The sequence below is a fragment of the Felis catus genome, chromosome F1, assembly GCF_018350175.1.
Source record: "Felis catus isolate Fca126 chromosome F1, F.catus_Fca126_mat1.0, whole genome shotgun sequence".
NCBI classification, from domain to species: Eukaryota; Metazoa; Chordata; class Mammalia; order Carnivora; family Felidae; genus Felis; species Felis catus.
The window spans coordinates 36543370-36569070 of record NC_058384.1 but is presented as its reverse complement, the minus strand read 5'-3'; the positions used below and the strand labels follow the sequence as shown (position 1 = coordinate 36569070).

Genomic DNA, 25701 nt, shown 5'->3' with positions numbered 1-25701 from the left:
CCCTCTTTCCTCGCTCACCGCCAAAGTGGAATTGTTTAGTAGTCATTTGGAGATTGGGGGCTGGAAAGCTAAGGATAACCTGGAATTTTTAACCCAGATATGAGAGTCAGGTGCAGAGATAGTTGTAGAAATGCTTGGGCTATTCAAAGGATGGACTATAGAGAGAATAGAGCACGGGCTAAGGTCTAATTGCCCAAATAGACTGTATGGAAGAAGAAAGCAGATTGAGTGAAAGAACGAGAGAAAGCTAAGGAGAAACTCAGATTTGTAGGTCACTGAAGCCAAAGGAATACAAGATGTATGGCTAGTGGGAATGAAGTAGAAAGACCAAAGAAAAATACCAAGAAAAAAGAAAAGCTCCGAATTATCAAAAATAAGTGTCATTATTTGAAGGAGTTATATTTATAAAATGATTCTAACACTTTGTTAAGGGGTTAAGGAAATGTAGGTTCTAAGATAATAGAGGCAGCTATTTTAGAGCATTAATGAGAGATTTTAAAAATGAACTCTTTAAATTTGAGTATCATTTGTTTAGGAGTAAATATCTTATGAAAATACATTTCAAAAATACTGGATATCGAAACACTTCACCTTTATTGGTAAGAATCACAAATCCAAAAACTACTAGGCCTCTGAAACCTAAGAATAGAAGATACTGGTTTAAGTCCTGGTTACTAAATGTATGATGTTAAGCAAAAAAGTTGAAACTTTTTGAGGATTCTTTTTCTTCATTTGAGAAATCAAATGAGTCCATTTTTGAGAAAGTTGTTTGGGGATTTACATGAAATGACATATCTAGATACCATGAAAAGCTATACAAATATTACTTATTAGTGAATTGAAGTTTTATTTCATATGGAGAAGATATTTTGTATTGTGGCTGAAATAATCTTTTTAGGGAACTTGAGTGTGTCCTATTCTATGTATGACAGTTATTTCTGTAATTTAAGCCTTCTTGTAAGCTTTTGAATCAGTAGTCTAGGGTAGCTTTAAAATCTTGTATACCTTTTCTCAATACAATATCTAAAGAACTGCAAAATCAGCTGGTTGATAGAATATTGCCTCAAATTCGGGTAAAGTCCATTTAGTAATTTCATTTGATTTCAACAACAGATTACTGAAGTACCAGGTCCAGTGAGTGCTATGCTCTTCATCAGTGGCAAAATTGGGGTTAAAAACACTGGTCTTCAGCTACTAGTAGCGGTTTTTGTTTTATGATGCCCGATTAAAATTGATCATCCTGAGAATTTTTGTTCCTCCACAAAGTAGAAAGAAAATTTTGTTTGTTTGTACAATTTCTGATAGAAAAATGTGAAAAGTCTTGGGAAACTGCTATACTTTCTTACAATTTCATGTTTCGTGAATGCTCCAGCACATGAATTTTTCAAGACTTGACACTGTAACCCCTAGAAAATCACTGAGATTGAATGAAAACTTAATACTTAATGTAAATTTTTATTTTTATGTTTCAAAATAACTAAATATCTACAGGATTTTCTACTCTCAGTTGAGAATGAAAATACTTCTTTAAGATTTTTCTAGCATAAAATGAGCAAAGCAGCATTTAAAATAACATTTATAATTAGTGTTTCTTTCAGTGGATAGTGTGGCCACATGGGTTTGTCTCAAATACACAGCAAATTCTGTAAACTTCCCCCCATGAAAGTAAAATATTCATTTTTTCTCTCACATATTATAAGAACCAAGAGATATTTATTGCCAGTGAGCAAGTTCTGAAAGATCAGCCCTTCCTAGTACCGGTGAGTTAAAAGGACAATGGGTTCTAAAAATCACTATTAAATGAGACAATAATGACTTCTTTCACTGTGTTTTTAAGATGCACTCCAGTCCTTTGAGAAATGGTTAATTTGACTCATTTAAGAAAATTAATCATTTGGAGCATATTTTCTGTTTATACTATCTTTTAAAGCATAGTTTTATGAAATGCAGAACTATTAAAAAGCCCTCTAAATAAAAGTAGTTTATAATAAAGACCAAATGTATGCATATTCTCCATTGTCAGTAGTAGTAATGTTACAGTGCATTCACAGCATGAGATTTCTGTCACATTTTTGTCACAAGGTCTCAGGAGACCTTGTGATTTATCTCATATTGTTCTTCTACCCTGGAAAATTATACATTATGACTATGCTAACTAGCCTGTTCTGACTAGTTCAACTGTGCCCAATATTGGCCAGAATGTTTCTTTTCCAATCTTTAATTATAAAATGGCATTAAATATGTCCTTATATGATTAAGGTAGTAAAACAGTTTTGGAGATTAATATGAACAGAAAATAAAACAACTTTGGTGATTCAGTTGTGCTGATTTTGGGTGGTAAAATTTGGGAACATTCTGGGGAACATGAAGAAATATACAATATGCTTTTCATATAAGTCGATCTATGAACTGTTGTATTGCTTTAATACAGAAGCTAATTACTGTTTGTTTAGTAGGTGTATGAGGCTCATATTTTGAGATAATCACATTAAAATTTTTTTAATGTTTAAAAATTATGTTCTATTACTGCTTTCTAAATAAGATAGTATTTCTAAATAATATAGTAGCTGTAATATAGTAGCTGATATGTACGAGAGAAATTTGTTGTGATTTATCATAGAAACTCAGCAATCTTAATAGATTTTGATTTATTCTTGTGTAAACAAACCTCATTATTTTCCAGTCTCTCTAAATGTGTGTGTGTGTGTGTGTGTGTGTGTGTGTGTATACATTTTTGTCTTGATAAATTGTTTCCAGGATTATTTCAATTTTGAAATTAAATAATTTTAATGAACACTTAATTCTTTGTATGAGAAAGTTACTGCTCAGTCTCATAGACCTGCTGTCTTATTTAAGAATCTCTCAAATTCAGTAAATCCTGGATGTTAATCCTCGATGTTTATTAATTTAGTTGATATTTTTTGTTATTTTTTCTTAAATTGTATGTAATGCTACCGAATTTTAATTCTGCTTTTCTTATGTGATTTATTTCTGTTTATTAGCATTCCTACTTCATTGCCCCAGATGTAACTGGACTCCCAACAATTCCTGAGAGTGTAAGTTTTCTGTTTTCTATGTTTTTTATGCTACTCATATTATGAATTTTATTTTGGCCTCGCCGTTTAAGAATTTCTGTATAGAGAAAATAATATGTTGTAACTCTCCATTTTTTATTAGAAATAATGAAGGAATAAGGAATAATGGTGTTATCTCTGTTTTATCTTTATTGTGTCTGCTACTTTACTTCCTAAATATTTGGTTGTAGGTAAGGAAATTTTTATCAGAAAAACTGTTTCTACCATTGAGATAGTTTGGTAGGATCATATGTAATCAGTGAGGTCCTGAGACACCCCCCCCCGCCCCCCGGATCATGTAGAAGAAATATCTCAGATGACCTTACTTGGGTGGAGGGGGATGAATACTGGCAATGGGAAATATTTTCACACACATGGTTTCTTTAGTGACCTGACTGTAGCAGTTTAGATTACTTGTATGATTCTATGAAAATCTTATTGTCCTGGGCTTGGTTTCTTGATTTTAATTTAAGTGATACATATTTTGTAGGTCTTGAGGGGTACTACAAGAAATTATTGCTAAATTTTACATTTTAATTAGAGTCCTAATTGTAGCCATGTTAGAAATACTTCCAGTGTTTTAGTAGTTATTACAAATTAATCTTCTGTAGAAAGATTTACATGGCAGGTAGAAGTGACAAAGAGGCTTTTGGTTGCTGTGTGAAAAGGAAATTTTCTCTTATGTAATTTTTTTCAACTTCCCTTGGAAAGATACAGTAAATCAGTGGAAATAATTCTATGAACAGTAAAAGATACATCAAAAACAGGAAAAAACATTCCAGAAATACTTGCTATTTTTTTTTAGAACTCTATTGTTCTTCCCCAAATGTTTTCAGACCTACTAAGTGTTTGGTTTCCAAAAGTACATGGGTTATGAGTGAGTGGAATCTAGGAAGACAGTTGTGAATTTTCCAGTATCAAACCAAGACTGTCAGTGGTATTTTTAGTACAGATGCGTCCAGATAAGTCCTGTGAAAAGATTAGATGAAGCTGTTTGGAATGTGGGCCTGAAATAGATTATCAACACGGCATTCTGTGTTGAGAAATATTTTTCCATCTAGAAATTACATTCTTTGATATTATAGGAAAAATACTAATGTTAAATGCCATAAAAGCAATTTTGTATATGAAGAGTTGAATTGGAAGGTAAGGTAGTTTTCAAATACACAACACAAGAAATGAATTTCTCCGCACTAAATTCAGCATCATTCACTGATATTATAGTTTTTGTTAGGTACCCTGCCATTACTAGTTGGTCCTGGCAGAATTTCTGCCTTTTGGAAATTGAAGAAAATTAGATTTCTTCTTTCCTTGCCCAACTAAAAAATTTTAGGCCTTCTAAGTCATAGTCTACCTGGTACTACGGTTTCAGTTGATTATCACATCTTATTCAGTCTCTTCATTACTTTATAACGTTCTGATATGCTTACATTTGAGTACAGAAAGTTAAAAATCAGAAAGAGTGGATCTGAATGTCAAAGTTAATGTAGATTAGCCCAATTTTGTTTGTATGTGGGGGAAATAATATGAAGTGTTATATCAAGGAATCAAATTGGGCTAACCCCCAAATTAATTTGGTTATGGTGGAAAAGAGCAGGTCTGACATGGGATATAAAGGGATTTTCCTTAATAAAGGACCAAAGATCTGCTTTATGAATCCATCTCATCCTCTGGGTTCCTTGTACATAGTACATAGTATCAGGCAATGATGCCGTCTGCTGAGTGATTGGCAAACATAAAAAGACTCAAATGTATTTTCTGGAACAGCAGTTCTCAAAGTTCAGTGTATATAAGAACTATCAGGAATACCTTTTTAAAAAACAGATTCTTGGATCCATACTCTGAAGATTAAAATTCAGCAGGTTTACAATTGGAGCCCAGGAAATGGGTTTCTTTTATAAGTACTTGGGGAGGGAGAGTGGAAAATGTGTGATCCTCTGATTGCCCTCTGAGAAACATTTTCCTGGGGTAGGATTATGTTTCAAATAATAATAGAATGTTACGTGCTTCGTGTGGCAGCAGGATAGTATCACATTTAATTATTTTAATGAATACCATTTTTAATAACAACCTCCTTTGAACCTTAAGACTTGTTGGTAAATGTATAAAATATTTTCCTTCATAATCACCATGAGCTATAACTTACACAATCACTCTTCACTTGTACAGAGAAATCTTACAGAATATTTTGTTGCCGTGGATGTGAATAATATGCTGCAACTATACGCCAGCATGTTGCATGAGAGGCGCGTCATTATTACCTCTAGCAAATTAAGCACTGTAAGTACTTCACACTTCTCCTTTTAAGTGGAACGTGTTGAGCATTTCACAAAAAGACCTACGAACCTCTGCAGACTTAGAAATGTTCTATGTGTATTAACAAGACAATATCTACATACTTTTTTGATATATGGTTTTAATCTGGCTCTTGAAGTACAAAAGTCTGATTTATAGAAGGCCTTCTCAGATGCATTAAGTCAGGTTAATTATTTTTTCTTATCAGGAGATGAGAGTTTTTTTTTTCTTTTTAACTCTCCAGAGTTCATTTTAGTGCCTTCTACCATATAAAGAATTCTTAAGAGCTATTATGAGATCTTTATTATTCACTTGTGGCTTTTTCCATTGGAACTACTTGAAAGAAATCAAGGGGCCATGATAATAGCTGCTATCCTAACCTGGTAATAGGTAGATTCATCTTTGTTGCCAAGTAGTGGTTTGGGAGTAGATTCTATAATAGTTCTGATTTGGAGGAGCTCTTCAGGCTGATAATAACTTAAAAGTCAGAGTACCATTCTGTTTTTTTTTAATCACAGGTTTTATGCTACTCACTGAAATGTTCTTTTGGAAGGTCTTCACTATTGTGGTAAAGGCAGTGAGAATAAGAGTTTTCTTGGGTCAGAGAAGAATATTCAAAAGTATTTTGCTAGGTGTCCTAACTTTTTTCTACAAAGTATTAAAACTGTAATATTTTTACTAAAAATTTATAATGTAAATATAATTTTGAGTAATGAACAAGATATTTATTAAAAACATTTAGTGTTGCATGACTTTGCTTCCTTACAAATTTGGTTAATTGATAAGAATAAGATAATGTTTTTATGTTTTGCTCTCCCATCGTAAAAATAAAAAACTTCATTCTGTAAAGCTTTAGTACGTTGGAAGCAGTTTTAGGAGTTCTCTAAGATATCTATGTAGTATTCAACAATGAAAAGATGTATGTTTAGAGAGACTAAATGGTCATGTGAAGGCCAAATAGCTAATTAGAGACACGTAGAGTGAAGCTGAGTGTCCTGGTCTGGTTTATTTCCATTACTCGTTATTTCAAAAAATACAATTTTGAGATTTTGAATTACAATGTTGATATACCCACTTTTCCAAAAAAATTGAAAATACGTTATTTTACATATTGAAAAACACATTGTATACATTTAAAGGTGTAAGTATGGAGACATGATGTAGTATAGTCAGAGAACAAGCACAAGTCCTGACAGGTCATTTGCATTTTCTTAAAATGATATTGAGAAATGTAATCTGAATCATTTGGGACTTTTTATATATTTGCTTTTCTATTTTTAATTTACCATTGAGGTAAAACCATTCTTCCTTCTCCCTGTTCTCTTCCTCCTTATTTTTTAAACATGATTTTTTCAAGGTTATAAATAATATTTCTATATGGATATTGTCCTGAAGATTACAAAGATTGTACAAACTGTCTCAGAGGCCTAGGAACTGATTCTTATCATGAAACCTGCTATATGGTAGGCACTTTGTAGGCACTAAGGATTCAGTAGTAAGCAAAGTCCAAACACTCTTGGAACGTATATTGAACAGATGAAACAGAATTGAATGAAAATAGCTGTTGTGTCTTATTATGGTGAATACCAAGGGATAAATGATAAGGAGGGTGTGTGTACAGGTTGAAAGGTGAGGGGCAGGCCTCAGTTTTATATAGGGTGGTCATGGAAAGCTTCTTAATGAGGTAATATTGAGCAGAGATCTAAATGAAGTGCAGGAGTGAGCTATGCGTATGAACATATACGCTTCCCTATTTACAAAAACATTTGAAATAAATCTGAGTATATGATTACTATACAGTAGTGGTGTTACTCTTTATTGCAATTTATAAACACATCTTAATAACTGGATAACTTCTCTGTGACTATTTCTTCACATGTTAACTGGGAGAATGGTAGTAATAGTTATAATCTCATAGGGTTGTTGTAAAGATTGAGATATCTCTATCTCTGTATAGCTATATAAACACATATGTATATATACACACATGTGTATATATACATATATGTGTAATGCTGAGAATTGTATTTGCATAACATTCAATGTTGATTCAATGATTATTAGCTATAATTTTATAATGGACTAGTTCTGCAGTTTAGAGTAAAAATTAACATGCCTACCCTTTCACTTTATTTGAATTAAATAATAAAATTATTTTAATAAAGACTTGGTATTATTCAGGGAGTTGTTTCTTATGTCTGAGGTAAACTTTTACCAATTGTTTATGACAATTCATGAAAACTCGATGGTGATGTCACTTCTAAGTTACCAGCTTCGTTTTAATTCATTCTCTGGGGCAGTAGTACTGATAAAAGAAACATAATTCACGCTTGCTTTCATGACCTCCTTACTCTTCTTGTGTGGGGGAAGCTGTTTACTTAAATCTATCTTGAAAAATTCATGTATCTATTTCTAGATCTTCTGTAAATTCCATGCATAGTAACATTTAAGGTCAAAGACTGGTACTATAACATAAATTAGAAATAAACTATATTTTAGGAAGAATTTAGTGAAATCTCTGAAACACCCAAGGAAGGAATAGTTAAGTATCAATGAATTGACTGACTTTTAAGCTTTTTACATTCTCATTCTATATGCCTTGAAGACTACACTGTATTTAGTATTAATGCAACAAATTGTGTTTTACTCATTTTTCATTTTTTAAGTCTACAGCCAAAAGTTTAACTATTGGAAGAGCACATGTAACTTAAGGCGTCTTTGGATCTATAATTTTATGTATAGTTTTAGGAATTTTGTTTGTTTGGGTTTACTCTTTAATAAAACTTCTATTTTATTAGAACCATATTTGTCAACCTTATAGTTGCTGGGTGTTTTAGTGAAGATACACTGGGAGAGAATCAGTCAGCTTACTTAAAGGTCTTTTCTTAGGTGCTGTTTGTAGTTAAAATTATAATTTGTAATTTATAGACATTAACTTTAAAAAAAGTTAATTTTGAAATATGTTAGCAAAAGTATCAAGAGTCGTATGTTTTCACACTTTTAATGAGTCCCCCTCTCCCATTAAAGTGGTGTATTTTTTGTTTGTTTTGTTTTTTCAAGTTTTTATTTAAATTCCACTTAGTTAACATACTGTGTAATATTAACTTCAGGTGTAGACTTTAATGATTCACCACTGAAATACAACGCCCAGTGCTCATCACAAGTGCCCTCCTTAATCCCCATCATCCATGGATCCCATCTCCCTGCCCACTAAAGTGTGGTACTTTGTCAGGACCCATTATTACATTTTTCTGTGTTTAAGTTTTATGAATTGGGACATAAACAATTTAGTCTTTATTCTATTGGTATATACATTATCAACTATACACAGAAGTGTTCCTGGTAATCCTGAACAAGAACATTGATTTTATACATGCTGTAGGCAGGCCCTAGATGTTTAAGCCCCAAGAGAATCTCGAGTAGACTAGCAGAACATCATACCAAAGTCTCATGTATTCAAAGCAAAGGAATAAATCATGATATTACAAGAGTATATCAGTTGACTTATTGCTGTTTTGTGACCAGAGGTAGAGAATATTGCTGTTTAAAGTCATGTCATTGGTTCTCAAATCAGTCAGGCATGAAGTCTTGTCATATGCCTCTATAATTGTACCTCACCAGACTTTCTTTAACTAGTCAGCTGGGGCTGTGTATTTTGTCTCAAACACCCGGCTGGCCGGCGTCTGACAGGAGCTTTCTCATCATCCTGTCAGTAATATGTTAACTAGAGTGTATCTTTGTGGCCTGTAGAAGCAGGTGGAAGAAATGCTTCTCTTTAAAGCAGATGTCTAAATGTTAGCTACTATTTTGACCAATATTTAGCTGGTAAATATCACCCTCTTAAAGGCTATAAGCACATTAGTTACAGAGATTGGATTGTATAATGCATATTCTTTCTGGAATATTGAGAGCAAGCAATATGTTGTGAGTATTGGAATTGTGTTAATAAACTGTAATATCTTCCTTTGTTCTATCTAGTTGCCCCCAGGCATTTAAGCATATGCCTTTCTCTCTTTCTCTCATTTATTCCATCAAGGGCATATGCAAAAATAAATCTTGTGGTCTCTGGAAAATCAACTATTAAAATAGATTTTAAAACTGTAGATTTTATAGGGTCAGACTGAAGGGGAATCCGGGGGATTTTAACCTCTCCATCTAGAGTTTACATATTGATTTGTCTCTTTATGGTACCACCTGTATCAGCATTTAATCTGAAATCTGAAGTTCAGAGAATCTTTCTGGAGATTAAGAATTGAACAGTTGATGGGAGAACAAAGATCATCCAGGTCTAGTTCCTAGTTAAGACTGTTGAAGTGTATTTTTTCACCCCCTGTGTTTTTAAAGCTGCAGCAGAATGGTGCTTTGTTATCAAGACCTTTCAGGGAGAGATATTCTAGGAACAATTTTTAGATTTTTAATTCTTCCCAAAGCCCTTAGCAACCAATTATGTCAGCTGAAACTGTAGGTTAAGAATTCTATTTACCAATGTATTGTTTGATGTGTCTACTGCTCCTCTGAACATCGTATTTTCACTCAGTGCTAAGTAAATGTGACCTGAGTATGGAAATAGGACCATTGTGATAGCCCTGTAACACTCTGTTGGAAGATATGTGTGGAGGTCAGTCAGAGGAAACTTCTAAGACAGGAAAACTGGAGGTATTTGTATTGTGCAACTCTTGTGGCGATAGTTCTGTTCTTCAAGGAAATGCACACATATTTCTGTTTTCTGGTTTAGTCCATTTGTTCCCTTTAAAAGTAAACAATTGACTTTTAATGTAAAAATCAATTGTTTTAAATAACAGTTGTGTCACTAGCTAAGGGGCATATTGTCAATCGCTCGGTTCTGTGAGTTTTGTTCCTACCACTACTCCCATCTCCCCACAAGCAACCTCAGAAGATTTCAGTTTACTGTAGTATTTTCAATCTGGAATGACTGAATTTTGTGCTGTTCATGATTCTCAATCTTAAATATAAGAAAAATTATATATGTATTGTTCGTTTCCTTAGTAAAACTACTATCGAGATCAATTGGTTTATTTTTAAATGTACCTTTTATATTTATATAAATATAAGTGTAACTCACTGTGGCTACCTCACTCAGCATTTCCTGGATGGACTGCATCCCATAATCTTCTTATCCTGCTAAGGGGCTGAGGGAAGGGATCCGCCCCCCTGTCTCATCTTCCTCCCCCACCAGAGTTCTGTAGATCCTTCCTCCTCAATCCTTTCTTCTGGGACCCCAGTGCTCCATTCCAACTGCCCATTGTCTTACTTAATTCAGGCAGTTGTCATTTCCCACAAACATTGTTTTCAGATGTCTATACTGCATGTTAGCATTATCTGCATTTACATAAAATGATGGTGATGATTAGAGGAGTAGTTCTAGCCAGGAATTACATAGTGCACACTGTGAACTGCTTGCTCTTTAACTTCATCGTCACTTCCTATAAACACGAGGCAGGGACCTTCCTCCGTCCAGGCACTACAGTAACTACCAGTCACTACCTACCTCTTAGGGCAGTGCTGATACATAGTAGGTTTCTAGCAATAATTTTTTGAGTCAGTGCTTGAAACTGCACTTTTTTGGGTCTTCTTCAGATGTGTTTTGAATGCTTCTGTCTTCATCCCTCTGAATGTTTTCCAAAATCTGGCTTGCTCTTCAGAGGCAGAGTTTCTGTCACTAACCGCCATTATATTCTTTCAATCTGAACTACCGTAGTACTTACCATACATTTTCTCTCAAGTTAGAATTACTAGTGAGTTTGTGGAAGTCTTGTATTAGATATTTATCTCTTTGCAGGTTAGAACCATGGTGTGTGTGTGTATGTGTGTGCGTGTATTTAAAACTAATTTTTTAAATTGTGGATATCAGAGAAAAGTTTTTAAAATAAAATTTTTATTAATTGTATTATGAAGTAGGGAGTTTCCATTTGATACTGAAAATGCCAGAGTAGAAACCTGTCTTTTTGACAAGTAAAAATGTGTCTGATTGTCCCTTTGACACTTGCCTCTTTAAATAATAGTAGTAATAATAATAACAATACAGATTTCACAACTTCTGAAGTTTATAAGTTTGTAAAGAATTTAAAGCTAAGACAAGGGACTGGAGTAACAAGGGATGGGCTAGCAAGCAGTGAAGAGAATGCTAAAGAATATAGGCATAGCATATATAAAGCAGCTACTAACCTTAGAATTAGGACTGAAATAGAATACCCAAGGAAGGAGCCCCACCTGGGTCTGAGATCTAGATCCTGTTGAAGAGGCCAGAGCCATGGCTCATTAGATGGCTTATTAGAAGTTGTTGTGGTGTGACACTGGCAGAATTTGTTGGAAACCTGCCCTTGGGATGACAGACATCATCCTTTGAAACTTGCTAGAAAAAGCCACCTTAGGAGTGCTGAGGAATCTCTTCGCAGAGAGATACCTCACTGGCAACACACTACTGTGAGCCCACCTGAGGGGAAGCTATTTATCAGGGTTGTCTGACTGGAGACACTCGCCCGAAATAGCATTGGAGTGGAGGGTGTTGCCAAGAGAAGCTGCTGGCTGCTCAGTACTGCTGACAGTTGCACCCTGCAGTAACCATATGCAGAAGCTTCCTGCATTATAGCAGCTAAGATCTGGAAAGGCTGCAAGCGTTGCAGGAGCCAGAGGCACTACTGCTACAAAACTGCCTACGGTGGGGAGTGCTGGGAGAAACCTCTGGCCACTATCATTTATAGGGGTCAGGTGCTACAGGAGCTGCCTATTACATGGGGGCCTGGTAGCCACCTGAGCTACAGGACCTGGGCCCTGAGGAAGCCGGGCCCTTGACAAGCCGTAAGCTCTGCGGTAGCCTGCTGAATGAGTATCCTGGAACCAGGAAATAAAACCCTTTCTTCCTGAAATGTCTCTTCAGTGACCTTTCCTGACAAAGCTTAATATCATGCCAGCAGTTAAAAGGAATAAATGCCAAGGGGCACAGATCCATTTTCATAGATCAGACAGTAAGGAGGTAAATTAGGCAGTAAATTGATAACAGGTACAGTCCACCCCTTTAGATACTCATCTTCCATTTACACCCTTCTGTACACATTTGTCCTTCCTACACAACAACAAATCAAATCTATATATCTTCCTTTAAGATATAGCTATCCTTTTTACCAATGTAGACATTTTCCCTAAATCAGGAAAAGCACAGTCCTAAGAGCCATTGTAATTATTCAGTTGCGATCACATTTAAATTTCTGTTAATCACCAACAACCTATATGTAAAATAAAAATGAGAAGTAGAAGAAAAAAATGGTAAGCAGATAAAAATGAACACGTGCATGTGAAAGGCAAATAAAAAACATGCGAAGTGACTATATCCCTTATTTGTGTAACTGATCATGAGACAGTATCGATATTTATGGCCTCCTTATTTCAGTACCCATTCTGTATTTCCCTCACCCTTAGCCAGAACCTCAGATGGTTGGGTTCTTTAGCTGGTGTAGTGATGTGAACTTTCACTCCCAAAAGGTCTGAATCCACAACTGTTCTGCTTTTTTTAAATGTTTATTTAAAATAATTTTTTTAACATTTGTTTATTTTTGAGAGACAGAGAGAGGCAGAGAATGAGCAGGGGAGGGGGAGAGAGAGATATATAGAATCTGAAGCAGGCTCCAGGCTCTGAGCTGTTTGTTAGCACAGAGCCCAACACGGGGCTTGAACTCACGAATTGCAAAACCATGACCTGAGCTGTAGTCAGACGCTCAACTGACTGAGCCACCCAGGCACCCCAATGTTTATTTACTTTTGAGGGAGAAAGCATGAGTGGGGGAGGGGCAGACAGAGGGGGACAGAGGATCCAAGGTGCACTCTGCGCTGACAGCAGCAAGCCTGATGTGGGACTCAAACTCATGAACCAAACTGTGAGATCATGACCTGACCTGAAGCCAGACGCTCAACTGACTGAGCCACCCAGGGGTCCCCCTGCATTTTTTTTTGTGATTGCTGTAGTATTCCATTAACCTTTATTATTAGGCATAGAAATACTAAGAGGTACTCCAGAGAATCTCCTGGTTCCACACATGGTTTTTTTTGCCTCTTTTGGGCAGAAACAAGTCAATTTCCCTTTGGTTATTGAAATCAATCACTCCAGCTGGTAGGTTAACCCCAATTTTTAGCCTGTTGGTTCCGTGATATGAGGGGCCCCAAATGGTGAGGTGGCAATCTCATCTTCCAATGCACAGGGAAGCCTTTATCTATTGGGAGGTAAGATCTCCAGACCAGAAGAGCTCTTTATAAACTGCTAGGACCGGAGCTAGAACTTACACACATGGGTTATTAAGCGTAATAATGAGACAGTCATTCTCACTTCCACACTTTGATTCCTACTCCCATGTATTCTGGCTGTTGGAGAAACAGCACCATAAAATGCTTTCTGATTTAAAGCATATCCTGCATCATGTCAAATAGAATCCTACCCTTTCAGGTTATAATTTCCCAACTGGCATCATGACTGAGTCTTCAGGAAGCTGTTCTACTATTCAATTAGGCCAGTTGGTTCTAGGTTATAAGTATGGGTAAGACTGGTTAACTTAATAGGCATGTGCCCATAGCTTTACTTTGCTGTTAAATGAATACCTTAATGAGACTCAGTGCTGTGCAGAATACCATGCTGATGGACATGTTATTCTATGCATCTAATGATTTTGGTTACTGGCAGAGACATTATAGTCAGAGAAGACCTTATCCAGATTATTTATTCCAATGAGGATGGACTTGCCTCTTCCATGATGGAAGAGTTTCAGTGTAATTAACCTGCCACAAGATAACTAGCTGATTGCCATGGGGAGATATCTCACCAGAAGCATTCTGCTACAAAACCTTCTGAAGAAGCTACCAGGTATTACTGGTGGGCATTACTGACTACGGTGTACTGCCAGGGCCAAGCCCTGGAGAAGCACAGGCCATGTAGGATCCTGCCTGAGAGCACACTGGAACAGGAAGCAAAAATACTTTCCTCCTACAGTGTATCTCCAGTGCCCTGTACTGACAAAGTTCTACTTCATCTTCTACTGACTTTAGGCTATCTGGAAAAGAAGAAGTCATCAAGGGCACAGATCCATTACCACGCAGGTAAAAAAGAGTGAATTTGGAGTTAATGGGTAATATTTTAAAGGCACAGCTTCCATGAATCAGATATTTTTTATGATTTCCTACAATGATAAAAATAGTGTTATGAAAAGAGTAAATAATAGTTAACGATCTGAGAAGAAAAGAAAGACCTTTATTTTGAAGGAAATATTTAACATTGGTAAAGTTTTCCAAAGATCAATTGAAACAGTATTGATTTATTCATTTGTACATTGATGCATATTTTTATTTGCCAGGTATTACATATTGGAAATTTTAAAGTTATTAATTAGAATCATAAATGTAAATAAATACAAATTAAAAAATAAATCCTATGGTGTCAAGTGAACCAAGGCCAGCCAACGTGATAAGAACTCTAATATGCAAAATGTATAAGGGAGAGTAGTATATTAAAGAGTGGACTTCAGTATGACACTGGCTCTTGAAAGGAATTTATGTCTTCTTGTGTAGGAAATATTTACTTGTTAGTGTGTGTGTGTGTGTGTGTGTGTGTGTGTGTGTGTGTGGAGAGAGAGAGAGAGAGAGAGAGAGAGAGAGAGAGAGAGAGAGAAATGTCATGCTATATAATGTAGTTGGAGAGATAAACAGTAGCCAGATTGTGAAGAAACATGTTTGCTAAATTAAGGGGCTTAGATTTTATCCCACAGATTGTAGGGAGGCAGATGAGGTATATAATATGATCAGTTTTATTGGGGGGAAGAGGACACTGGTGGCATTATAGAAGAAAAAAATGGGGTAGAGAAATTCCTACTAACAGGAGTCTAGTTTTAAAAAAGCAAGGAATGACTAGCTCCTGAACTAGAACAGTGACCATAGAGGAAGATGAAATTGAGTTCATCTCATGAGTTTTAGGAACACTGTTAAGAAGGGGCTCCTGGGTGGCTCAGGTCATGATCTCGCAGTTCATGGGTTCAAGCCCCATGTTGGGCTCTGTGCTGACAGCTCAGAGCCTGGAGCCTGCTTCAGATTCTGTGTCTCCTCTCTTCCTACCCCTCCCCTGCTCGTACTCTCTCTCTCTCTCCCTCTCAAAAATAAGTAAACATTAAAAAATTTAAAAAAAAGAAACACTTTTAAGGAAACTTTTGTTACATATAGAGGCCTGTTTGAAAGTAGGTAAGGAAGAGGAAGTATAGAATGGCCCACAAAGGACAAATCTCTTTACCAGGTATTTATTTATTTACTTGCTATATAATGGCCATGGGCTTAATGTCATTTAGTTACCAGTACATTGTAACTTAATAAGTGTGTGTGTGCCTATAAATATTCACATGCCTGTAGATGTTTATACATTAGTTCATGTATAGATACATATATTTGCATATATTTGATTTGCATGCTAAATATACATATATGTGTGTTAAGTATATATGGGAATATTATATACATTTTTAATATTAGAATATACAATATATGTATAATTATTCATTCTCATTTAATTGTATATGATTTACAAGTTAAGAGTTATTAATCTGACTTACAAAGATTTAGAACTTTGTGATTGCTTTGCAATGGCAATTTTCTCTTTAATAATTGTTGATGGCTTGCAACCAGTTTTATTTTGTTCCTGGTAACATATCTTGAATTATGATTTTCAAAGATGCCTAATAGTTAAAAAAATAGCATCAACCAATTGGATTTATTTATTGGTTATTTAAAACATTATCCCCGGATACAGTTGCCATGCAGTTATATTAGTGACATCTTCTAAATTAGAGATTTGTACTTTAGCCCTGACTACTTAAACAAAAAATTAGATTACTTTATATAAGCCATTTAACTTTTATCCTGAAGTTTCTTGTCTAAAAGCTGAGAGAATTGAACAAGAACAATCTCTAAGGTTCTTTCCAACTGCTAAATGCAGTGATTCTTTAATTGTACTGTTTATTTCCTAAATAATTGCCTAAATTATGTAGTTTTATATAATTCACATGAATATCTTAACCCATAGTCCTTTAGAATCCAGTGTCTACAAGTTTTTGAGGAGAGAAGATAGATATATTTGAGCCATGTTGTGGTATTAGACTTAAATTTTGGTGGGAAGGTAGATGGGCCTTCTCCAGGAAAAGCAAAACTGCTGTTGAATTGACTCTGAGAGTGAGAAGTAGAAAGCAGGAAATTTGGGAATAGGAAAAGATCATGTAGGGAAGGAAATTCGTTTGAAGCCACTGATATTAATGTTTATGTGACAGTTACAGAGAATCAGAGTTGAGGAGAGGTTAGTATGACAGTAATGGTGATTTACACAGGGTAACTACAAGGCAGACTCCTTAAAGGCAGGAATATTTTTGTCTCTTTTGTTCATTACTATAACCCCAGTGCCAATAATAATGCCTGGCACATGTTTGGTGTCCCACTTAGTAGTTGTGTGATCTTGAGCAATTGGTTTAACTTTGCTTCAGTTTCCATATCTGTAAAATCATTAAAAGAATGCATACATAAAAGAACCAGGGAAGCAAGAAAAATTTAGAATTGTTTGGCTAGGAAAAGCTAATAAACCAGTGATCATTGATGAGATGATTAGAACTTTCCAAAGGACTTGGGTGTGATGGAAAGAAGTTCGTCTAGATTGATCTTCTTAGTAATTAAGTAGCAGAATTTGCCATCCTAATAGGATGAAGAAAGAGAATGAAATATAAAGTAATATTTTAGTATAAAAAAGCATTAAAAGTGTATACTCTTTTTTTATTATAAAAATTGCTATTTTTCCAAATGTTTTCTTAAAGCTATCACTTGATCTGAATTTTAGAATTTTGCTTAAGTAAGAATATTTTATAGTTGGGATAACTTCATAGTTTTCAGATACCTGCTGCTACTCTTTTTGGTCTAAACTCTTAAATGGGAATGTAAATTAAACGTGTTTAAACAGATGGTTTCTTTATGCTTTCCACTGTTTTGTTTTTTTTCATTCCGTGAGGAATTTATCACGTTCCCATCTGCAGCAATTTATTCTGTATACCTATAGTTATTTATAGTGCATAAATTTCTGAATTAACTATTGATTCAGTTAAAAATCAAATGAAGTCTCTAATCTATATTTCTTGGTTTTTGTGCATAAATACATTCTTAGGGGATATAAATCTGCCCCTCAATAATTCATATAGAACTTCAGCTGAAGCGAATAGGACTTATCCATAAGGATGAGGCACAATCTAAGAGATGTGTGAGTGGTGTTGTGTCCATATGAGATCTTTATTTACAAAGTGTGTTGAATTAAAATTATGCTGTTTTCATTGTGGTCACACACTAGATGACTTGTTTACCTGTGGTCTCCTTGCAAATCTGATAGTGTGGCTTTCTCCTTAAAATATGTGTCTATTTAATTCTTAACACATTGCTTAGTTTTAAAAGGGAAAGAACTTTAGTTTGGCTTCCAACTAAATGTTCTTGCAGATGCAAAATGAGATGATAACTGGTAGAATTTTTATCAATTGTCTTTTTAACATCTGAGAGAATCTTTTGCATTGGTTTCCTGCTGAAGTTGCCCACTGTGATGCCTGAGGAAAGTTTTGTAAATTGGGTCTCTGTCACAGACCCCAAGTTTTTCTTATAAAGGTTAGCTGTTCTTGATTGTTTAGTGCAGAGACTCATTCTCTGCTGTGTAATTAAGATAGAATATTTTCAACCAGTAGATGTTATTCAAAGCCCCATAATGTTGGGAATCCTAAATGCTTGTATGTCAAAAGGTAGTTGAAAATAATGGCTGTTGCCCTCAGGAGCCTACTTGGGTTGGTATCGTGGCTTTTATACATTCTAGGTATGTGATCTTGGGCAGTTGGCATAACTTTGCTGCAGTGTCCTGACCAGTAAAATGGGGATAATGACGACAGAACCTATTTCATAAGGTTGTTTTGAGGATTAAATCTGAGTATGTCAAGTACTCAGAACAGTGAGTGGCACATGGTAAGCATTATGTTAACACCTGCTATTATTATTATCAATGACAGTATCTACATTAGACCTGGTAGCCTGGGGCTGCAAGTTCCAAGTGCCTTTATTCTCTAAGTGCACTATTATCCACTTTTATTGTCAAGTTTCTCCCCTTGATTTTATAGGCCTTATCAGTTCTTTTCTGTTCATATGGTTTCCATGTATGCTTATTTTATAATTGTAGTGTATGGGAGATACGTGTTCCTAATGATTTTATTGTGCATTAGTACTGTGGGACTGTATCCAGTCAATGTATTGAGTATGCTTTGTGAAATATGTGCATTTAAATATTCATATGCCACTTAACAAAGATTATCAGGATTTAAAAAAATTTTTTTAATGTTTTTATTTATTTTTGAGACAGGGAGAGACAGAGCATGAACAGGGGAGGGGCAGAGAGAGAGGGAGACACAGAATCCAAAGCAGGCTCCAGGCTCTGAGCTGTCAGCACAGAGCCCGACATGGAGCTCGAACTCACAGACCGTGAGAACATGACCTGAGCGAAGTTGGACGCTTAACCGACTGAGCCACCCAGGCGCCCCAAGGGTTTTTTTCTTAAATCTTTATTTGGCAAATTTGTTTTTCTTTGAAAGTTATAGCCTAATATATATTATTCCTTATCTATTATTTCTTTAGTTTCTAGAGCATAATGGCTGGGAGATGTTCTAACTCAAACAACTGAAACTTCTTTTCCCACCCTCTTTGCTTTCATGAAGAACAACTGGGGTATTAAAGAAACAGCTGACAGAATATTAGAAAAGCAGTGTCAAGTTCTAGTTCTATCTAGCAGATGTAGATAGAGTCTTAGGTAATTCTAGTCCAAGGAACTATGATTGTCATTTTCCTGTGTGCTTAAAGAATCAATATATTTATGATAATTAATAACTTACAAGTCAAAAGATTCTTTTTAGTTGGCTTGTAAATTGATCTCATTTCTTTATAGTACTTTATTCTGCAAACCAGATTTCTGAAATACATAGTTTATTTTCCTTAATTTGCATGGGTGTCAGAATGTTCTAGGTAAATAACTGGTTGCGACAGTTCACTCTCTCTTCAGAGGTATGGTCCCAGAAGGCCGTCCAGTTCTGACCCTGCTTGCCTCTCTGACCTCGCCTCCTGCCATTCTCCCACTTAGTTCAATCTAATCATGTGGACCTCCCTACTCCTCTGCGAAGATGCCTAGTCTGTTCCCACCTCAGGACTTTTGAATGTATTGTTTCATCTGCCTGGAATGTGCTTCTCCCCTGAGCTGTAACAGTTGGCTCCCTTGTATCAGTCAGGTCTCAGTTCAGATGTCACCACATGAGAGTATGTCCCTAACCCTCCTGTCTAAAACAGCCCCTCTGTCACTCTCAACCCTCTTACCCTGCTGTAGGTTTCCTCATAGAACTTACCTCTGACATAATATATACTTCGTTTTATTGTTTGCTTTCCCTACTAATATGTTAAGTTCCATATTCAGTACTGTGCAGTACTGTGTCCCTACGGCTTGGTAGAGATTTATGATAGCACATAGCAGGCACTCAAAAAGTTTTTTGAATTAAGCAAGTAACTTATTATGGTATTTCCAATTGCTCAGTTACTTCATGTACTTCAAAGGTTGTAGAGATGATCTTTGGATGTATTTTGAAGGGGTGGGTCTGATGTATAGTCTGGTTGTATTAACCACCTATATGGAAAAAAATGGTTAATTATTACAAAGAATATGTCATGTTAGAATTGATCTGATCTAAGAATAAATACATCTCTCAGAGATAATGCTTACAGATCACCTAGCATATACTTCTTATTTTAAAGATTAGGAAACAACTCTGCTTATAATTGCAGATATGCCAGATGTTACACAAACTTCTTAGTGGCAGAACCCTAATTTTGTCTATGATATACTTCATTCTTATTGTTTTGTACAGCTTACATATATATATATATATAATCTGTGTTTCATTTCCTAGTAAATTTATTTCTTCTTCGTTGTGTTTTTTCACCTGCTACTTTATTATCTCTTCCACAAAGTATGTGTTGCAATAGTGTTTTCTCACATAGGTATTACATGCTGCTAGGGGAATATGGGGGGTCTTTGGCATGCCTCTGCCTCCTTTGGAAATCTCCACTTGGATATCTCACAGTTAACAGAATCAATATTTGTAAAAACAAATGCCTTATAGTTCCACCTGAACCTAACACTTTTGCTGTATTACTTGAAATAATTCATCCTAGTTGCTTAGGATAGAAACTGTGGTTATGGAGAGGTAGTATTTTTACCTCTCCCTGTCACCTATCCCCTATATCCAAAAAGTTGCCAAACCCTGTAGAACTTCCTTCTTTCCTGGAGGACCTTGGTTAGCAGAGATGACCCTTTGCCACGTGCTGGCCTTTGCAGGTGTTTGGCAACTCTGTTGTCACATAAAGGAATCACCCTCTATGAGGCCAAATTCATCAGATGATATTGTTGTGCCTGGCTAACGAATAGTTCATAACTTCATTTAAGATGAGCATTAAGGACATAGGGAAAGTGTCTGGATAGCGTTGAATAGAGTGCTTTGGACTCTGGGTGTACTCAGTAAAATAAGTTACCCTTAGTCCTCATTTTGAGAATGTAGTTTTCTTCTTGTTACACTGTTATTTTCTTAACAATAAAAAAGGAACGTTTTCCTTTTAACTTTTAAATGAGCTGTTTTAAAAGTCATCTGTGTACAAATGGAGAAATTGAGTAAAGTAGCTGCCTTTCAAAACTATGTAAGTGCTTTTGGCCCATTGGGTTACACTGAAGGGATGGAAAGAGTTGGTACAGCCTTAAAGATGCCTAATTTACAAGGAGGGAGTACCTGAGAGAATTTGACTAAGTTACATCAACCCCATTTCATCTCCCTCTATGAGGGTTCAAATAAGACAAACCCATGGTCTGTCATTGTTAAGTGAAAGTATTTGAATGCCTCCTAGTGGCATATTCTGTGCTCTAATTAAGGAATTTTTAAAAATAATAGGTATTGAAGGAATACTGTAGATCAAGTATTAAAACTTGTAGGTGCAAAGTACTAATACAATCCTTTAATGATAGCATAGTAAATAAAAACAAAAAAAATTGTTTGCCATATAAAATTAATTAAAAATCTAACTGGAAAAATACATATGATGAAGAGGGATATATTTTAATCAAAATTTTTATGTTTTTGGTTCAGATTAGATTTCTTTAAATTTTTTTTTAAGTGGGACAATTTTGCACTTAAATATAGACACATGTCTCTATTAAGATTGAATTGTTTTAATACATTTATCCTTCTAAATTAATTTGATTACTGCATATAAATTTTAATTTATTTGTATAATAAAACAGGAATAATAGTTAGAGAAAGTCTTTGGTTCATTTTCAGATGGTAGTATTTTTAAATTCCGATTTTCAAGTTGAACCAAATGATTTAATTAGTAAGCTTGAAATGCTGACTTGAGCAAAACTTTAAAATGAAGAATGCTGACTTAATTATTGCTTTAAACATTAAAAAAGGATCAGCACTTACAGAAATGTAATTTAAAATGGAAAACAAAAAGTCCCATAGAACGAATTCTGATGAGGGTCAGTAGGAGGGAGGGAAGATAAAGTGATATCCTTTTGTTAGGCATTTAAAAATATTTAATTAACTGCTTGCCCAAACAAAACAATTAGAATGGCAATTACCTTTAAAATAGCATCGATGTATTTGCAGCTGTTGTGATATAAGGCTAGGAAACAAAATGTTAATCTGAAATGAACAGTTTAAATATGGAATTATGATATACTTGGCTTCCTGTAGCACAGCTGTCAAGCTCGGGCAGCTCGCTGGTCAATAGTGACATTCTGTGTGTCAGTGAACAGCGTCTCTTGATACCATAACCCGCAGTTCACACATTACTGAAGCTCCAACTGTCGAGCATTCAGGTCCCCTGGTATTAGCGCAGCTTCCAGACTCTCCTGACTGGCTCATGTTTCATTCTTTGGCAATTTGCCCTAATGATATCCCTCAGGAGCTTTCAGCCTCCCTTCCTTTCCATATTTAATCGTGGTATATTAATCCGAGCGAGGCACGAAGAGTGCTGCACACGTTGTAATTTCCTACAATTTCTCCTAAGCTGCTCACCCAGTTTTTCAGTCTTACTTTTATTTATGTTCTAAGCTTTGACCTCAAATGCTATCTTTTCAGGTAGTTATCACTGTCTCCGTAAGATGCCCAGGAAGCTGCTTTTGCTGAAAGTATTCTTCAGAGGGGCTTTGGCAACATCAGATCGGTTTTTGTTCTGGCAGATTTGGTACAGACAATGCGATTTAGGTCACTAAATAAATTGTTTTATGTTTGTCATTCATCTTGGATGACTTGAGCATGTCTTTTTGTTTGGAGGATCGGCGTCTACTTACCATTGTTATTATCCTTTTGCAAATTTTAGTTAACTGCCTGTCTCCATGGATCAGTTGCCCTGCTATACCCAATGTACTGGCAGCACATATACATCCCAGTGCTTCCGCCGCACCTGCTGGACTACTGCTGGTAAGATGACTTTTGCCAGACTCCTTTAAATCCAGGCTGTATGATTAGAAAAAAATCCGTTTATTTGTAGATTAGCGAAGGTTGGTGTATGTATAGACCAACGAAATCCCTGAAACTTGGCCTCGAGATTAGTAACCAAATTAAAAGCTGCTTTTATGAGGGCAGAGTAGTTCTGTTCAAAGCTGGCCAAAAAAAAAAAAATGTGTGTTTGGCAAACATAAAGTTCTTTAGATTTTGTGAGTTACTTCTGCAGTCGTGTAGATAATTGCATAAAAAGAAGCGAATACAGCCTTAGTTGTGGTTAAGAAAACCGTACAGAAGTTATAGTATCAGTCCAAGAACTCCATATCCCAGGTGTCAGAATTTGTCTGCAGAGCCTGTCAGAAACCACATTGCCTCTGTCGGGGCACACTTTCATTACCTTTACCTCAGGACACACTTTGCTTCACCCCTGTTCCCTCAGTAGCACACTGAATACCAAATACTAGCAAAGGGGTTGCCTCTAATTCAGGGATTCCCTGAGTTTCTGGTTTAAATCAAAGTCTCGACCCTAAGCCACCATGGAAAAAAGCAATGTTGAAAAGTGTTGGGACTAATTTTGAAATGCTTCCTGGCATTAGAAATAACTCCCGATGATCTCACCCAATGTGAATTTAACAACACCCCTGGAACTCTTCTGTTCTCTTCCTCTGGAAGAGTGTGTATATTCTCAGGCTGGACAAGGGTTAGACTCTGAAACAGCAGCCTTGGGATCTTCTTCTGGACTGTAGGATAAAATGTTCTCTTCGTGCATAATCATCTTCTGCAGGCATAGCTTACTTCTAAAGAATTCAGTTTTGTTTCCTCTAAACCATGCATGTGCACATACACACATAGAGAGAAGGAAATAATTTTGACTATAATAAATTTGTTTATATTATTAAAAGCAAAGCTCTTTCAGAAGCAAAGTATTTAACTTTTTTGTTTCATGGAAAGCAGTTCACCTAAAGTATTTAAGGATTAGAGAGAGCCATTTAAATTCATACCTAGAGGTTTTCTGTTCCATTTTTATGACTAGCTCTCTTCAGATCAAGTGACTGTAATGATACCACATATATTTGGCCCCATATTGATGATACTAACATATTGTGTGTTTCCACAGCATGGTAATAGTATCGATAATGCTTTGAAGTAAGTTCCCAATGATCTACTGCTGCCATTCAGTCCTTTGAGTACTGGAAAGGAGAAAGTTTGGCGGGAGATTGTAGCTTAATTAAATTGTGGAGTGTCACACACACAAGTCTGAGAGTTAAGCTAGATCTATAAATAGGTTTTTAGGTATTCATTTTAGAGTGTTTTTCTGTGATCAACATAACTAGTATATATTAGCAGCCTTGAAGGCAGAAATGGCACTTGATTCACATTGACAATGCCATAGGTCTTGGCACATGGTGTTCAGTAATTGAAATTTATTCGTTTCATATAATTTTTACAAAAGTATTGGAAAACATATTGATTTTTATTTATTATTATTATTGTTATTATTATTTTAAAGTTTATTTATCTTGAGGGAAAGTGAGAGAACACGCGTGTGTACCCGTGAGCAGGGGGAAGGGCAGAGAGAGAGAGGGAGGCAGTGAATCCCAAGCAGACTCAGTGCTGTCAGCACACAGCCCACGTGGGGCTCTATCTCATGAACTGTGAGATCGTGACCTGAGCCAAAACCAAGAGTTGGACACTTAGCCAACTGAGCCACCCAAGTGCCCCAATACATGATTTTTAAAAATACATGTCAAGTTAGTGGTTCAAGAACTAGCATTTCTAACGATGAAGCTTAGAATTATATTTTATCATATATAATGTTAAGCTATTTGCATTTTTCTATTAAAGTGTTCTGACCTCTGCGGTGCCTGATGGCTCAGTTGGTTGAGTGTCTGACTTTGGCTCAGGTCATGATCTCATGGTTTCTGTGTTTGTGCCCCATGTTGGGCTGTGTGCCGACAGCTCAGAGCCTGGAGCCTGCTTTGGATTCTGTGTTTCCCTCTTTCTCTGCCCCTTCCCTGCTCGCACTCTGTCTCTCTCTCTCTCTCAAAAACAAAAATTTTTTAAAAATTAAAAAAAATGTTCTGACCTCTTAGGAGGTAACTTGCCTTTAAGTTCAGTTGTCTGTAATGACCATACATTTAAGACTTTCTAAAATACTGCTATTTAGAAGCTATTCTGTGGTGTAGTTAGTTCTGTGCTATTCTTCCTAGAGATGTCTTCCCGATACTTTCTAACCCTGCATGAAGGTCTTCTGCTGCTTCCACTATGATGAAGGAAGCTTGGTCCCTGGAATTTTCTTACTAGTTTCTAACCTTGAAATAGCCTTTAGGATAAGTTCTAACAGCCGCCATGCCAGACAGTTCCCTGTTCCAGAGAGTACAGCAGTTATTGATAATCAAGGAGTTATCTGAAACTTCCTAAGCGTTAAGGTCACAATGATAAGCTCAGCTTCTATCATAGAAACTGAGTGTTGTGATTTCTTTTTCTTCTCTTCTCTTTTCTTTTGTCTTTTCTTTTCTCTTTCTTTCTTTCTTTCTTTCTTTCTTTCTTTCTTTCTTTCTTTCTTTCTTTCTTTCTTTCTTTCTTTCTTTCAAATAGCTGCCTAAGACTCTAGCTCTCTTCTGTCAAAAAATTTTATGGACTAAACTATTTCTTGGGGAATATGGTTTTCTTCCCCTTGCATCTTTGCAAATGATCTAGAATCATGCTGATTTGTATGCAAAAAGGGAGAAAAATATTAGAGA

General features: G+C 35.8%; 1 protein-coding gene across 5 annotated transcripts in view; it reads left to right on the top strand.

Annotated features, from left to right (window-relative positions):
* The window catches only part of DENND1B (DENN domain containing 1B), a 268689-nt gene that overhangs the window by 138924 nt on the left and 104064 nt on the right, over positions 1 to 25701 (top strand). For 2 of the 5 annotated variants that reach the window (XM_045048956.1, XM_045048955.1), the window contains exons 8-12: positions 1701 to 1760; positions 3003 to 3056; positions 5244 to 5354; positions 14421 to 14471; positions 22833 to 22933. In XM_045048956.1, coding sequence (XP_044904891.1) covers positions 1701 to 1760; positions 3003 to 3056; positions 5244 to 5354; positions 14421 to 14471; positions 22833 to 22933 — 377 coding nt within the window. The remainder of the gene's footprint in view (positions 1 to 1700; positions 1761 to 3002; positions 3057 to 5243; positions 5355 to 14420; positions 14472 to 22832; positions 22934 to 25701) is intronic. The other 3 variants (XM_019821934.3, XM_023247769.2, XM_019821935.3) reach the window with 2 other exon arrangements.